Source organism: Vidua chalybeata, chromosome 5 (assembly GCF_026979565.1).
Source record: "Vidua chalybeata isolate OUT-0048 chromosome 5, bVidCha1 merged haplotype, whole genome shotgun sequence".
NCBI classification, from domain to species: domain Eukaryota; kingdom Metazoa; phylum Chordata; class Aves; order Passeriformes; family Viduidae; genus Vidua; species Vidua chalybeata.
In genome coordinates, this window is record NC_071534.1 from 3,320,000 (window position 1) to 3,336,078 (window position 16,079).

Sequence of the window (16,079 nt, forward strand, 5' to 3'; positions counted from 1 at the left end):
AAGGAGGACAGCAAGTCATCCATCACACATTCCCTCACGTCTCCCCACTCCCCCCAAACCCTCACCCCATCCTGAAAGATTTCAGTGTGATATGATTGTAAACAGTTAACGATTCCTCCAGTGCTAAGCCCACTACAAGCTGGGCCCACCCCCTCCCCCATTATGTACAATACATTCACCAACAACAGAAATTTATTTAGAAAGGCAACAGGTTAAATTCTGTAAACTGGATCCAGCTCCAAAACACACACGTTAATACTACAAGTAAAATTCCATCATCGTCCTCTTCCACCCTGAAAAATATACCTGAGTTTAGCAGTCAATGAAAGTTTCCACCCCTACCCCCGCCCTCCCCACCCAAAAAATCCCTCAAACCCTGAATGAGACGCAGTCTCCAGTCATGGAAAGCCACTAGTTTGGGGTGCCCTGCGATGGCGAGCCAGCTGCTCGGCTGGCTGGGGCCCAGCACCACTGCGGGTTTCCAGCACAAAATCCGGCACGGCACCGTGTTCCACAGACCCGGGAAGCTCCATGCTGCTCGGGCGAGGGGAGGCTGGGAGCAAGGCCTGCCCCTCCTCTCTGTTGTCCAAATCATGTGTGGCTTTCGTCTTCATGAAGTCTGTCCTTTCTTGGACTAGCTCTGGAAGAGGAAGAACAAGAGTTGGAGGCTTTAACTGGCAGCTTCAGAAAGGATTAATCTCGTGATTGCATGCAACCAGTTCAAAGCTAACACTGGTGATCTGCCCAAGTTCACAGCTTCCTCCAATTCTTCCCACCCTCATCAAACACCTCAATCCTTTAACCATTGGGAGGAGAAAGACTTGCATTTCAGCTCTGCTCTCTCTAGCAGCCCTTACTTGATCCAGAGGCAACGCTGATGGTTTTTGTGATGTCAAATCTTCCCGGGCCATGGTGGCTGTAGGCATCTTCGGGAAAGGAACTTGAGTCTGATGCATTTGCATTCTGGAGTCAGGTTGAATGGAGAGAGTTTTAGCACATGAATGTCAGGAGCAAATCCCCACACTTGGTTAAAACTACTTCACTGAAGGCAAACGTACAACATTAGCATACAAGCATGTGTCTTGTATATTCTGTCTGGCTTCCCCCCAAAACACAGCCCTCAACCCATGCCATTCCCCCCATGGCTTAGCTTTAAGCCAAGTTCCCTGAATACTAGAAGAAAGAAGGACTTGATGCTGTGATGATGACAAAACAGTAATATTTGAGGCACATTCATAAAAACTGAACAGGGAATTGTTGGGAGTAGCAGTATTTTCCACTTGGGAATAAAATGTGATATGCACACAGTGAGAAGTAACTTTCTGCGATGGAAATTTGACACAGAGAGAAGGGTCAAAGCAAGAGGAGGGAAAAAGAGGGCAACATTAAGGATGTTCGTAACAAGAGGCAAACTTCCACTTTAGTCAGTGACTCTGCCCCACTACAAGCAAGATTAAATAAAACATTTGCAAAGAAAATGGCAAGAGTCCGTGTGATTAAGAGATGCTCAACCCTGGATGACACGTTAGCAAAACACTGTCAGGGGAAACTCAGCAGTGGTGTGGGGATGGATGAAGCAGGCTAACAGGTTCTCCATGACAGCAAGTGCTCCTTGCTTTAAGGAGATGCAATGAGACTCTCTCTCCATCTTAGCACTCTTACTCCAAGAGTCCAAGAGCCACCTCTTAGCCTTTCAACTTGACTTGCCATCTCCTGTGACTTGAAGCCATATCCCTTCAAGGGTATCCAACAGTGATGGCCACCCAGGCATCACCCCCCTCCCGCCTTGCCTTCCTGCAGAAAACACGATCTTACCCCGAGGGTCTATACAAGTCCTGGGGTGGGCCCCCCATGCCACCTCCACTGCCTCTCTGATCCATCAGCAAGGCCTGAAAGTGACCCACGTTCTCCTCTCGGCAGCGGTACAGGGGGCCCTCCTGAGAGAGGCCATTGGCCTGGCTGGAGGCTGGATGATGAGACAGGTGAGCATTCATGGGTGATCCATACGTCCTGGGCTGGAAGTGGCTGGCTGGATGCCGGGATCCATAAGGAGAAGCAGTCTGTAGCATCACCCCATGGGGAGGGAAAGCCGACGGGCCGAATCCCATCCCCGCACCCAGGTGTGGCGGGGGGGCTCCATAGAGGAACTCCCCCGCTGCCACCGTGCCCTGCCTCTTAGCGGCTGCATTGTGGTTGTCCAAATCAAGAAACTCTTTGGGACTCTCCGGTCTTTCCTGGGACTCCTCGGACTTCTCATCTTCAGGCCCCATCTCCTGCCCGTCGCTTGGAGAAACCTCTTTGGCACTTGCTACGTCCATGCGGTTGGGAGAGGCCAGGGCGGCGCTCAGCGCCTCGCAGCCCTGCAGGCCGGCCGAGCCCCGCTCTGGGAAGGGGGGCCTGGCCAGGGACGGGTGGGCACCGGGGTGCCCGCTGGGGCTGGCCTGGGGGTGGAGAGGTCTCTGCCAGTCCGAGTAGCCCTGTGGGCAGCCGTAGTAGGGCGGTCGCTGGTAGTGGTGGTAGGAGGGCTGGGGCTGTGGCTGGTAAGGATACGGCATTCCCTGGGGCGGCCGATACCGTGGGAAGACGCCGGGGTGGGCGCTGCTTGGCTGGAAACCCCGCGGGGGAAAATGCTGGGGATGGGAGGCAGGAGGAGGTGGCTTCCCCCCCATCACGGGGCTGAACCCCTGCAGGCCTGGGTTGATGTGGTACCGCCCGGCTGAATTGGGGTATTCCAGACTGGACATGTAGAGAGGATGAAACTGGTTGGGGGTGGCCCCCATGGAGGTGGCATCCACGCCAGGGAGGCCGGTGCCCTGTCCCATGCAAGGCACGGCTCCTTCGGGCAGAGCCTTTCCCCCACCGCAGAGGGGCTTCTCCAGCAGGTTGGCAGCCAGCCCCTTCCCCTCGGGGCCGGCTGCCGGCCCCTCGCCCGCCGCCCCATTCTGAGGCAGGGGACCCCCTCTTTCGGAGGTGGGCACCAGGTCCCTGACGCAGCCTGGGTCGCCGGCGTAGCCGCTCTCTGCTGACCACGTGCCTTTGCCCTGCCCTGCCTTCAGGTCGCCCTTCCCACCGGGGTCATCCCCCTCCCCATCCGGGGGCAAGGCGCGCCTCGTGCACTCCATGGGCAGCGGGGGCTTGGGATGAGGTAGGAGTTTGGCGTAGGCCCCGTCGGGAATGCTGATGCACTGAGCCTTCTCGTCCATGCCTGACAGTGTGTCCACTGAAAGAGAGGGAAGAAAGTCAAACATATGTCTAATTTTTGCAAATATGGGTGATCTTTAAGAGCTGCTTCTTTTAAAAGTGCTCTTTTAAAAACTGCTCATGAGGTTGCATCTCTGTCTGAAAGATGGCACAGGGAGACATCTTTCTACCTGTCTGTGATGGAAATTTGACATAGAAAGAAGGGTCAAAGCAAGAGGAGGGAAAAAGAGGGCAACATTAAGGATGTTCGTAACAAGAGGAAAACTTCCACTTTAGTCAGTGACTCTGCCCTGCTACAAGCAAGATTAAATAAAACATTTGCAAAGAAAATGGCAAGGGTCACTGTAGTTTGCAAGCCACTGCTAAGTCACAGCCCCTCTGGAATAACATGGCACACATGTTTGCTCTGACACAGAGGTATGCAGAGGCTGCCTAAAGGAGAGGCAGAGTTGGGGTCCACATGACAGCAACATAAGGTGTTGGTGTACTGGCAGCTTGATTTCAGGCTGCCTTATCCCTTCTGGTAGTAGAATTATAGAATAGTTTGGGTTGGAAGGGACCTTAAAGATCATGTAGTTCCAACCCCCCTGCCATGGAGAGAGACACCTTCCACTAGACCAGATTGTTCCAAGTCCCCTCCATCCTGGTCTGAACACTTCCAGGGATGGGGCATCCACAGCTCCTCTGGGCAATCTGTGCCAGTGCCTCACCACCCTCACAGTAAAGAATTTCTTCTTAACATCAAATTTAAGCCCACCCTCCACAAACCCTGTTTGCATCCAGCTTGGGCAGAAGCACCACCATGCCCTGAGATACTGCAGAGCTGATCACAGCCGTATTTTAACCAACTGTGGTTTGGAGATGAGCCTGCTCTGTCCTGCAATCACTCAACGTTCTCCCCTGTCTCTGTTCTATATCCAGCAAGCTAAATTATGATGATAACTTTCAAGCAATGCCACACAAGGAAAGAGTTTCCTCTTAGTGCAAGGCACACAAGGGATTGATAAAAGATACAAGGGTTTTGATCTCTAGTTTACCAGCTAGAATTAATGAAAAAAAAATTTTTTTGATCTCTGAATTTTTTTGATCTCTACATTAGGTTTTATTTTTAAGGTTCTTTTTTTTATTATCTGTAGTTTACCGGATAGAACAAATGAAATTCAACCAGAAAGAAACTGGTAAGGGCATATATGACATGTTGCCATCCCACCTGAACTGATACAGCTGCTCAGGGGCTTTTGGGCAGCCCTGGTGTGTGAAGATTTTAAGATGTTGAGATCTCATAAGGCAGATGTGCATTTCAGAGGAGAAGCTATACTTACACACACTCAAAGGAGTATATTTAAGGCATTTATTCACATAACATCTCCTCTCCTTACCTAACTCTCCGCAGATCCAATTTTTACATTAACTCCAGGTGAGCTCCAGAAGCATTACAGACTATGCTTTGCATTTGCACCTTGTGGCACACTGATAACTTGCAGGTAAAGCTGGGACAGAGGGGACCTCTGGCAGGCTACAGTGAAACAAAACAATCCTAGAAAAATCTAAGCAATGCCCTGAGTAGAAAATGTATTCCAACTTAGATTAAAAAAAAAAAAAAACCTGTGTAAAAACTCTGTTCTGCCCTAAATATTTAATCAAGATTTGAATTCTTTTCTGCGCAGTGGAGGCGACAGATGCAGGCAGGGAAGGTCAAGTGCTACCAGAGGGCACTCGGGGCGTTACCTTGGTTGCTGTCCATGTCCATGGTCTGGCCGGCTGGATCCTGTGAGCTCCCATTTCCCATGGGCTTTGGGGGCTGGCCGCCGGCGGAGGCGGCGTGAGCCAGCTGGGGAAAGGGCCCGGGGAGGTGCGGCGGGGGCGGCTGGCGGGGGTGGTAAGGCACACCCGGCGGGCACACGCGGGAGGACAGCTGCTGCATGGCGATCATCTCCGGGCTGTCCAGCATGGAGTCCCCGCCCTGGCACCCTCTTTGAACCTGAGGTGGTCCCCCAAAGAGAGCGGCCGGTGGCTGCGGCATCCTCTGACCGGCGGCTTTGCCAGGCGGTCGGATGTACCCTGAGGGAGGCACCCCGTGAGGTAGGAAATTCGATTGCTCGCTCCACTGGCCGGGAGGCAGCGGCGGCCTCATGGCCCGGGGGTCCATCATATGACCCAGGACCCGGGGCTGGAGCGAGGGCCCCGGCCCCATGGGCGCCTTCTCCTCCGGCCCCACGGCAGCCTGGCCAGCGGGGCCGTGGCTGCCGTTCCACAGGGCCGGATGTGCGCGGTTCAGGTACTTGTAGGGCCGGTACATGTGTCCTGGGGGCACCTCCGAGCCCTCCGGCGGCTTCACCGGGGGCCCGTTGTGCCGTGGTGGGAGGAAGCCCTGCTGGAACTGAGCCGGTGGGTAGATGGCGTCGGGTGGGGGGCCGCCCACGCGCCCCAGCTGCAGGGAGCCCAGCCGGGGGCCCAGCCCGGCCACGTGGGCGGGCGCCGCGCACGCCTGCTTCTCCGGAGTGCCCAGCCGGTGCCCGCGGTGCTCGCTCAGTCCCACGGCCGGCTGAGGAGAGAGAGAGAGTGGGGGGTCTCAGTGACAGCCACGGTGCCTGCGGGGCCTGGGGTGCTGCATCCCTTTGGCAGGAGGGGCTCACCTGCATGGCAAAGTGCTGGTGCTGCTGGACCGGGTCTCCGGGATGGGGCTCGGGCACTCGCGGAGAGCCGTACAGTTTTGTGGGATCGGATCCACGCAAAGGGCCAAAGGCTCCTGGCACCGCTGGTCTCTGAGGGATGGGGAGGGGTGCAGGGGGGGAGAAATAAAACAATCTGTGAAGTGCATAACAGCAGCAAAAATACTGTAGGTGAGGGGAAGCCAAGGCTGGAGTAACCACACAAATAAGCAGCCGGACTGTTTTGGAGGTACTGCGGAAAGGCTGTACTCTCTTCTACGAGGTGACACAGCCTTATCAAAGCCTTATCAAAGCCACTCTATCACACCTCAGCCACTCACCCCTGAACCAAAGGCTGCAATACACTCACTTGCCACCCAATACTGGGGAGCAAGAAAGAAGACTGGAGGGGGCAGTGGTTTGCTTCAAAAAGAAGAATGGACCACAAGAGCATGGAAGCAGGAAGACAACAGGGAATGTGCTGGATTTCCTTCAAAATACTCAATGCCTCCAGCTCTCCTACCACCTCCCACTATCTGCAGCACAAGAATTACTCTAAAAAAGTTGTTTGATCTCTCGCTAAAAGGGCAACGGATAGCCTAGATCTCAGGGGAACAGCAGCTACATCACACCATAAGCCACCACTGGTTAAAATGGAAAAGGCAGTGAAGGATGGGTGAGGAACAGCCCAGAAGGGAGGCAGAACAGAGGTGGCATTCAGAGAACAAACGCTGGGGTAAAGATAGGTCACTGCTGCAGTCCAGGGTGGCCTTTGTTTGATTTAGTTTACTGCTTTTATAAATACTCAAGCACGAAATGCAGTAGTACACAGATGGCACGAAGTTACCAGGCATCTGTAAACAATTGAGACAAAAGAAGACCAGATTGTTGAGCTTCATAAACTGGGGGATAAGGGAAGAAATGTTACAGCTTTCCATGCACACTGGGGTTAATCTCCAAGGAGAGAAGAGAACCTGGGGAATCAGTTTGTGCAAGTCTACACTGGGACATGCCAGCCATGGGAAACATTAGGAGATTGTCCCCACCTAATGTGGCAAAGACATAAATTTCACCAGTTTAAATCTAAGGGCTGAAAGGTTTCACTTGGAGGAACCATAACCCTGACCCTTTATCTCTGGGAAAAGGTTCCTGACATGCACTAAGGATTTCATGGGTAGGAAGTTTCATTGCCCCTTACCTCCCTCCCTCCCTTGTCCTGATGGGCAAAGGACAGCAGGAACTGCTCCTTACCATCTGTCCAGGATGTGGCACAGGGCTGGGCATGCCGCCGTACTGCAGGGAGCGGGGGAAGCCTCGCCCGTTGGAAGGGCCCACTTCTCGAGCAGTCTGCATTGGGTTGCCACTTGGGTCATCTACAGAGGACGAGGAGAAGGAGGAGGAAGAGGAAGAGGAGGAAGAGGCAGGAGCCCTGGAAGTAGCTCGATATGGTGGAGGTTTTCCTCCATTTTCCAGGCGTTGCTGTCTCTTGCCAGGCCCATCTGGGTCTCGTGATCGAGTCCAGACACTGCCTGTGCTGGAGCGGCCGGTCCGCCGGCTTCTCTTCTCTCTTCTTCCGTCCTCTCTGATCCAAAACTCCTCATCTGTGTCTCCCTCTTCCCCAGGGAAGTGCTTCATCATTGCTCGGTGGAAGCACCTCTCCAAGTTGTAAGCCATCTTTGTATATTCTGCAGTCAAAAACCCTCAAGAACGTCAGAGCCTCGTAGAGAGAAGCAATTAAGCAATTATGCAACATCAGATAAATCATCTCCCCTCTGCCAAGTTTCTCCAAGGAAGACTTTTGTTTCTAACTAGTTGGCTTTGGTTCCTAAACTCCATAAGCAACGCAGCGTCAGTTCTACTCAGTAACCCCACCAGAGGACAGGCACACAGGCATGACAAAGTACCACTGGCAGCAGGGCCTGCAGAGTCAGCATTAACTCCGTGTTCCAACCTAGTGCCAAGAATTACATTAGGAGAGCACCACCTCTGCTCACAGAGATGTGTGACCTGCACAGCTAGCCAGCAGGAGTGAACTTCCAGCAATGCTATTTGATTACTTTCAGAGGCTTTTCTTGGACTCGTTCAGATCTCTGCTGTGGGCCACAAGACAGAGGAACATCAGCAAACACATTTATCTGTGTAGTTTCCAAAGCACTTGTTGACCCTGGCACTAAAGCTATTGCCAACACCAGCGTCCCCACTGCATCATTTCTACTGGACAGTTCTGCTGAGATGAGCTTTTACTTTTTGTTGAGTGGATAGGAAGGAAAAGACACGTGAGAGGTGTTGGTAACAAGGCCTTGAAGCAAGTGACTTTCCAGTTGTTTCCACTAAACTAAGCCTGAAGTTCCCTGAGGAACAGAGCTCTCCCAGTGGCAGTGAAGGTATGCTTTTACTTGCAGCCAACAGCAGCAAGCTGGTTTGTTCTTAATGTTGCTCTCCCTTTCTCACCAGGTGTTGCTGGTGAGACAGTCTGCAGTGATGACCCACCATAAGGGAACTGATTTCTTACCTAAGCACCACAGAGAATTTTAATTGGCATGGCAATTAAAGCCAGGATTTCCCATTTGCACACTCACGTTGTTCCTTCAATAGCCAAGGAACCTAAAAACTACATTTTCCATCCGAAGGACAGGCATGGTTCACTCCTCACTTTCCTGTGGTACTCAACAAACACTGGGAGTTAACCAGACTCCAATGTTTTTCAAAGTCTGTATTAGTTAGTATGAGGAAAAGGGGCACACATAAACACATGAAGGAATGAGCTCAGAAAGAAACAGACTCTCCTCTCTTTGTGTGTTCTGCCTTCACCATCTACCAGCATGGCAGTCCTTAGTATGCCATGCCCCAGTTCAGCATGACCAAACTGTGCTAAAAGCCTCACTAAAACCCAATGCAGGACTCAGTAACTATTGCCATTTTATCTGGTCTCCCAAAAATATTTTGAAAGAGAAGAGTCACAAATCAAGTACTGGTGAGGAGGAAGAGAGCACTGCTTGCTTTGGCTGAGCACTGCAAATAGACAAATTTAGCATCTTACTGCTCTTACCACTGCCTTCGCCGTTGTACTTCAGACAGTTCCTGAACATGGTCTTCATATCACCCACAAATTCATCCTTGGTGCAGTACTGACCTCCATTCAACTTCTTCTCCATGCTAGAGATATCCATGGGAGCCTGGAATACAACCAAACTTCCCTTCAGTTACAGAAAGCATAGTGGGGCTTACAAAGCTAGAGCTCAGAGAGGACAGGGGCAGCAGAGGAAGCTCTCCAGAGAGGCAGCCATCCATCTTTGGTTTTCTTGACTTGTAAGGCTAGAAGGGACTGCCAGAATCATGGAGATTGACTGTGAGAGTAATACAGCCCACCAAACTTCAAAACACTTCCAAAAAACTGCATCCCAGTCAATGAAGTGCATCAGTGGAGATGGCTGGGCCACTTTCCATACCTTAATGATCTGATAGTAGTTGGGAGCATACGATTCATCAACAGGTTCCAAGAAGGGCCAGGAGTCCTTGTGAGCTTTCACCACATCTAGAACTGGCAGTAGCAAGAGAAAGGTGCAAGGTTACACTCACACACACAGAGAAGTATTTCACTTTGAGAAAGCTGGGGTGGGACTAACCTTTGTACATGGCTGTGAACTCATCGTCCAGTTCAAAGCTGTAATGGGAAGCACCACAGTGAATATGCAGACTGAGGATAGATAAGACATGCTCTGTACTTCATCTTCTCTTCCACCCATGCAGTGCCATAATGCTGGCCAACAGGCCTCCTCACAAACACTCCTCTCATATGGACCACATGTTTCTCAGCTTACTCCTCTCACTGTTCTCCAACCTCACTTCTCCCTCTGCATTCCTGTGAACGATCACACTCCTCTCCCTGCCATACTCTGCTTCAATACACTTGTGTGCTGCAATGCCCCTTTGTGTACTCACATGTCCTTGGTCCTTCGCTCTTCCCTGGCAGGGGAACTGGGATCCAGGTGGGAAAGCTCAGGGGGGAGCTCCTTCCCCTGTGCCAGCAGCCAGGCCCGCTCTTCACGAAGCTTCCTCCTCCTGGCCCGTTCTGCAGTGGAAAGAGATGAAAAACCAGTCAGCACACTTTGCCCACCTTTTGCAGGGAAACAGAAGGTGCTCCTGAGCCCTCAAGAGCTCCAGTGAGTCTTGTTCTTTCAGCAAAAGCAGCAACGGCACAGGAGCAGGTGAGGTGAGAATACAGTGCACCATCAACACGCCTCATCATCCTCCCTTGGCTACAATCACCAGTTTTGAAGCACCACTGTGACACAAGTGCTGCCTTAAGCAACTTCCAGAAAAGGTGTGGCACAAAGAGAGAAGTTCAACACCCAGCCCTAGGCACAGCTCAGCACTGTGGAAAGAGCTGGCTTGTTGTTATCTTCCTTTAGGGGCTTCACCTGAGGCAGGTGAACTTGAGGAAGCTGCCTTTGCACAGAATGGGATGAAGAGCAGTGCTGAGGGAGGGAAGTTCTACCAGCTGAGTGGCAATGAGTAACTGGGGTCATTATTATCCTCCATGGCTGGCTTTGGGAAGATTGCTCAGGTAGGTCTTCGTGGCCAGCAGCCAGAGCGAGCAAGTTGCCACACACGAGGGCCACTGGGACAGCTTTCGTTTAAAGGAGTGAGACACAGGAAGAAGCAATGCTGGTAATATAACCTGTGGTTTGCAACCAGACAGCTGGCTAACAGATTGCTTCATAATAGAAAGTTTATGAGCTCTTATGAACCTCATTTCCTTTTTCTTATAGGAAATCTGAATTCATTTGACTTGTGAAACACCTGCGGTTGGACCAACCTTCTGCAGGAGCAGAATTCTGTGAAAGTAATGTTCAGGGAGAGATGTCACAGGAACAGGCCAGGTCAGGGAACACCCAGAGTGAAAGAAAGATGAGGGAGACTTGGTTAACACCCTCTAGCAGAGGCTCTGCCTTTGAAAAATGCCAACTACTGAAGAGATACCAGCTCTGGTGGAGAAATATTTATTAAAATCCTACTCTGACAGTCAAAAATAAATTTGGGATGGAGGTTGAGAGTACAAGAAAAGTAGGAATAGCTATGAGGTGAGTGTTTGTAGGGGCATTCATTGGCAGCTATGTCAAAGACTGGTAAAAGAAAGTCCAAATTTCTTGTTAAAACACTCAAGGTAGCACTGAAGTTGGGATTATAGGACTTGCATCTAAGGTGTCTTACAGAATCTAAGAGAATTGCATGACCAGAAGTCCAACATCCGATTTCAGGTAACACAGAATATCTGGGTCTGTCCAAGCACTGTTCAGAATTCATGCTTCTTTCATAAAATTTGCAATCCTTAGATGGCATTGCGATGGAAGTGAGAAAGCTGAGGAGAACATGAAGTGATTGTTTGGGCAGCAAATGGAAAATCTCGTGACAACAGCAGCCAAGAGGTAAAGATGGTGTAGATTTTAGAAATCCACCAACATCTGCCAAGGATCTAACCTGGTAAACTGACAGGAATCAAGGAGTGCCACCCTGGTACCAGATCTCAGCTAGGATCATTAGCAGGAGCCTCTACAACAGCTAGTGATTAACAAAGTGTGTTCAAGGTCACTGGCAGAGCTCATTCTCATACTGTTGGCCTGGGTCAAGTCCCACCCAGCAGCTTTCAAAATCTAAATAATGCCCTAAAAAGTACCTCAACCAGCTAGAAAGTCATCTATGAGAGAGATTATGTAGAAGCAGCACCTGGAAAGAGAACTGGGAAACTCTAACCTATTGTTGTGGTAGAAATCTAGAAATCTGCTTTAACTTATAAATTCAGGAGAGTACAGATGGGCCCAGCAGGAAACCTGCTACCTGGGGGGTGTGTTGGAGTTGGGGGAAGTCTAATCTTGGGCTGGAAACAGGAATGTGATGTTAAAACAGGAATACCATCCAAAACTGAGAAGAAGGTGAAATTCATCACAGAGAAGATATTTCACATCTCCCCTCTAGAGAAAGCCATATAAAATTAATATTATATTCCAAACAGACTGAAAATTAGAAGAAAATCTTTGTTACCCTAAAATTTCTGCTGTCAGATGTCCAGTTTTAACAAGTCTGAACCAAGTAAAACAAATGACATAATTTTCAAATAATTTCCCCTCCATTATAAGAACTGTCATGACAGCAAATGCTAGTGGTGGGTGTGCTTGGCACTAAGGAAAGATCATTAAGAAGCCAGTTTTACCTGGAGAGCTGCTGGTTCTAGGGATAAAAAATATTGTAATGATTTAACTGAGCGAGTCAACATAACCTTTGCAAACAGCTTTTGCACCAGCTTAAATGAAGACTTCTCCTGACTAAGCCTAAATGGAATAGAAAAGCGTTTAAACTAAATGAAAGAAACTGCACAAAACAAAATTAAAGCCCCTGTGCCAATAAAAGCAAGAATGTATGCTAACTTGGCTTAAAGAGGCTACTAATCAACCTCAAGCCAGGGTCTTTGCATGGCTCGGGTGCCTTTGAATCCAATGGTGTAATGATTGCATTTACCCAGAAAAGGAAGTGGCTTATACCAAAACAAAACCATTCTACAGGAACATTTATCTTTGCAGCTCTTGTGGAACTTCAAGACTAATATTGTCTATAAAGATGAAGCATTAAACCACAGAGAATATGCAATTTGCCAAGGGAAACAGATACCTGTGGCAGATATTGAAGCTGGATGAGTCTCAATTTAAACCTAGGACTAGCAGCCAGGAATACACGAAGGCCAAGGAAGTAATTGGTTTTTCTAATGGTTAGGAAGGTAAGCAGGTAAAAGAAGCTATTCTTAGATAATATCTGGCCTCCTACCAAACATCTGGCAGCAAACTGTTTCATTTTGGAAAGTTTACAAGGTTTGTATGAGCTTAATATTTTTTTTTCCTTTTCTGATTCTTTATCCACTTTGGGACTTGTGATACTGATACTGCCCCACATTGTCACAGTTTTCTGAGGATGTTCAACCTTTCTGTAAAACTACAACAGCCCAGCCAGTCACAGTGGCTGAAGCAGCAGCTAAGGGAATCTTCCATAAGGGAGGCCAGCAGAGAGAAGGTGGTCAGAAATGAGCTTGCTCTGACCCCCACACCTACATGTACTGGCTGACTGCCTGCTGTCTGTGCCTTGATCTGATGTATTCAACACAACATGGCTGTTTGTTCCAGAACAGCTTAAATCAACATTTAATTCATAGCTGCAAACACTTTAGACTAACACCTGAAATTGCCACCTCTGGTGCTCTATGCAGCCTGGTCCCCTCATCTTGAGTTCTCCTATTGGTAAGGCCAGCAGCAATATAAAAATATTACTCTTGCTACTCCCATGTTATCCCATTCCCTTTCGCCTCAAAAGGAATTCTTTCATCATGCATTGGGCCAAAAGAACCAAATGCTATCCCAGTGAGAGCAAAGCAAGCTAATCCTGCACACAGGGAAATCATGAGAAGGCAAGTGGGGAGACAGAACTGAGAAACTACATGAATAGCAGGAGAAAAAATTTGACAGCTGGGGCAAGGAAGAAAATTAGCACGATTTGAAGAACACAACACATTCTAAAGGTGCCCTAGGGAACAGCCACTAACACTGAGAGGACAGACAAAGGAAAAGAAACTACAGTCAGACCAATTTATCAGAGGCAAGTGCAAGAAAAGATTCTCATTAGCAAGTCTGGCGGGGAGGAATGCAAACGGCAGACTTTAGTTCAAGATCTCAGTCTTGACTTTGAAAACTTTCACTCCTGCTCCACACTGCCTGCACGTTACCTTCCACTGCTTTGACCTTCTCCTCCATCTCCCTCTTCCTCTCCTCCTTTAGCAGCTGTTCCTGCTCCCTCTTCTGCACTGCTATAAGGATCTGGCGCTCCTCCTCTTCCTCTCTGCGCCTCTGCTTCTCCATTGAGCTCAGCACATTTGGGTTTACCTGTAACAGAATGATGCACCAAAAACTGTAATGGGGTGGCTCATTGAAAGCCCAGCAGAGGCAGGTTTACTTCGAGGAGGTATTAAAGCACACCTACAATGAATGACTGGGAGGAAAAAAAAAAAGGGAGAAAAATGATTTGTATGTATGATTTCCTAGATGAAAAGCAACATGGAAAGGGAAGTTATTTGCCAAGCGATGAAATCCTAGTGATACAAGGACAATGGAAGGAGAGGCGATGGGTTAGACAAGCTGCCATTCTGTCAGGGATGCACCGTGCGCATTTCTCTTCCCTTCTGGGCAAAGGATTCAGGCTGTTGACACCCTTACACAACACATCTACCTCTTCCAGCTAGCAGAGCTCTGACTGTAAGTGTGAGAAGGACTACTTTGCCAAACCTGTCTCTGCTGCAAAACACAGAATACTTCAATAGGAAAAGCGTCTGGTACAGCCTTGCGTCAAGGTATCATTAGGAATGTTTTCCTTTCCTGTTCAAAATTTCTGTGTGCTAATCTCCCCTGAACTGGCTCTCATTTGTTTGTTTGGACAGTTTTCCTGCTGGGTCCCAAAACCAGTCCTCTCATTCAAGGACACCTGGTCCTTTATTGCCCCACTTTCTCACCTCCCCGCTGCCAGCAGGCTGCAAGGCTGTGTTTCATCCTACTTAAGACTGCAGACTTCCCAGACCAGGGACTGCCTGCTCCTATTTCTCAAGTATAAGGTATGTATATGGAAGTGTGGAACTATCTTTACTAACTTAATTTAGTTCTAAGACAAATGTATCAGTCGTCCACCAGCCACTCCTACCCCTGTGACCAAGATATGTGTGTCTTATCAGCAGGGAATATCAACCAGAAAAGAACAATGTACATACAGTTTGCTCCAACTTCATTTTCAGGGAATAACCAGCAACCACCACTTAGGCAGAAGGCATTTCCTGAGGATTAGCAATCAGCTGGGGTCCACTGGCTGCTGCTCAGACCATCAACTTCTCCAGGCCCATGATTAATCCCCAGGGAAAAAAAAAATTCTGGCACCATGATTACTATTTTGTCCTCCTTCCCCTACACAGCCCTGTGCTGCCCTACAAACTCCCACTCCAGTTTTCTGTAGATGAGCACCATGCATCATCAGCAGCAGAAACAATACATTAAGAGAATTATGCTTCAACCACCAACAGTCACAGAGAAGTGTCCAAGAAAGGCTCATGAGACTCTTGACAAAATTAGGACCATATCCTGCATTTAGGGACAGACTGGGCAATAAAACCCACCTATTCTGTGCTGATTCTTTAAGGTGAAACCCAGAGCTTCATCTCACTATGACAGAACCATATTTTCTTTTCCATTTTATATCTTTATCAAAATGTTATCACTTCACTCGTCTATCCCTCTTCTAGGGAAATCATTCTGTGAGTTCAGGTGCCTTGAGATTAGTCAGCTTCTCCTCACAATCAGTTTGAAGTTTGTTTCTCAACCCCTCATTCTATCCAATTATTCCTAGTTACACTCTTCTGGGTGAACATAAATTCGCCTTTTCTTCACTCACATTCCAGCCTTTACCTTATGGACTTCCTCAGACACTTACACAACACTCCCACATTTTTACATTTAGATTAAATGTATTCTTATAAAGCAATCCTTTCAGTTCCTTGGAATGATTATTCCAGTTGTCTCTCAGACCTTTCGTCCCTGATCAATATCCAAACACCAAGATGCCCAGGATTGTGCTATGACAGGGACAAGAGGTCAAGAACCTAGAGAACTGGGTTCTACATCTCCACTTTTGATTCTTTTTATATCCCTTTCTCAAAAGCTCTGCCATATGAATTGCTACTCATGAGCTGCAAACAACTTCCTTTCAGACCTGATCCTGACCACTGTCAGTTTTCCTCTGACTTTCTTGATAAATCTTTAAATTGCAACAGGAACCAAAAGAGTCAGGTTCTGAAGTAAAGAGAAAGAGGTGAGCAGGAACCAGCCATCAAACTTGGTATGCCAAGATATTTTAATGAGGATGCGACCATCAGCCTTTATATTCTCAAACCAGTAGATGTAAGCCAGCCTGGCATGCTAGGATTTCTTTCATTGCTGGTACACAAGTGAGACCTTCCCTTTCCCTGGATTAATACAACTTCCACCATTCATGCCCTATGGAAACAGGAACACAACATCCAAGCTGCACTGCTCACACCAGGACCTCTCCAAGCCTGCAGGGCACGCTCAGCACCCTATGCTTTACTGGCATGACACAGGATCCACAGCACGCTCCAGAGCGACACACCACAAATATGACCTCAAC

General features: G+C 48.8%; 1 protein-coding gene across 2 annotated transcripts in view; it reads right to left on the reverse strand.

Annotated features, from left to right (window-relative positions):
- Nucleotides 1-372: 372 nt before the first annotated feature.
- The window catches only part of LOC128788881 (chromatin remodeling regulator CECR2), a 92,857-nt gene continuing 77,150 nt past the window's right edge, over nucleotides 373-16,079 (reverse strand). For both annotated transcript variants that reach the window (XM_053944197.1, XM_053944196.1), the window contains 11 exons: nucleotides 13,621-13,777; nucleotides 9,795-9,924; nucleotides 9,479-9,516; nucleotides 9,302-9,393; nucleotides 8,902-9,028; nucleotides 7,104-7,537; nucleotides 5,838-5,966; nucleotides 4,930-5,746; nucleotides 1,816-3,220; nucleotides 858-963; nucleotides 373-640 (listed from right to left, as the gene is read on the reverse strand). In XM_053944197.1, the coding sequence (XP_053800172.1) occupies nucleotides 635-640; nucleotides 858-963; nucleotides 1,816-3,220; nucleotides 4,930-5,746; nucleotides 5,838-5,966; nucleotides 7,104-7,537; nucleotides 8,902-9,028; nucleotides 9,302-9,393; nucleotides 9,479-9,516; nucleotides 9,795-9,924; nucleotides 13,621-13,777 (3,441 nt within the window). In that variant the 3' untranslated portion in view covers nucleotides 373-634. The remainder of the gene's footprint in view (nucleotides 641-857; nucleotides 964-1,815; nucleotides 3,221-4,929; nucleotides 5,747-5,837; nucleotides 5,967-7,103; nucleotides 7,538-8,901; nucleotides 9,029-9,301; nucleotides 9,394-9,478; nucleotides 9,517-9,794; nucleotides 9,925-13,620; nucleotides 13,778-16,079) is intronic.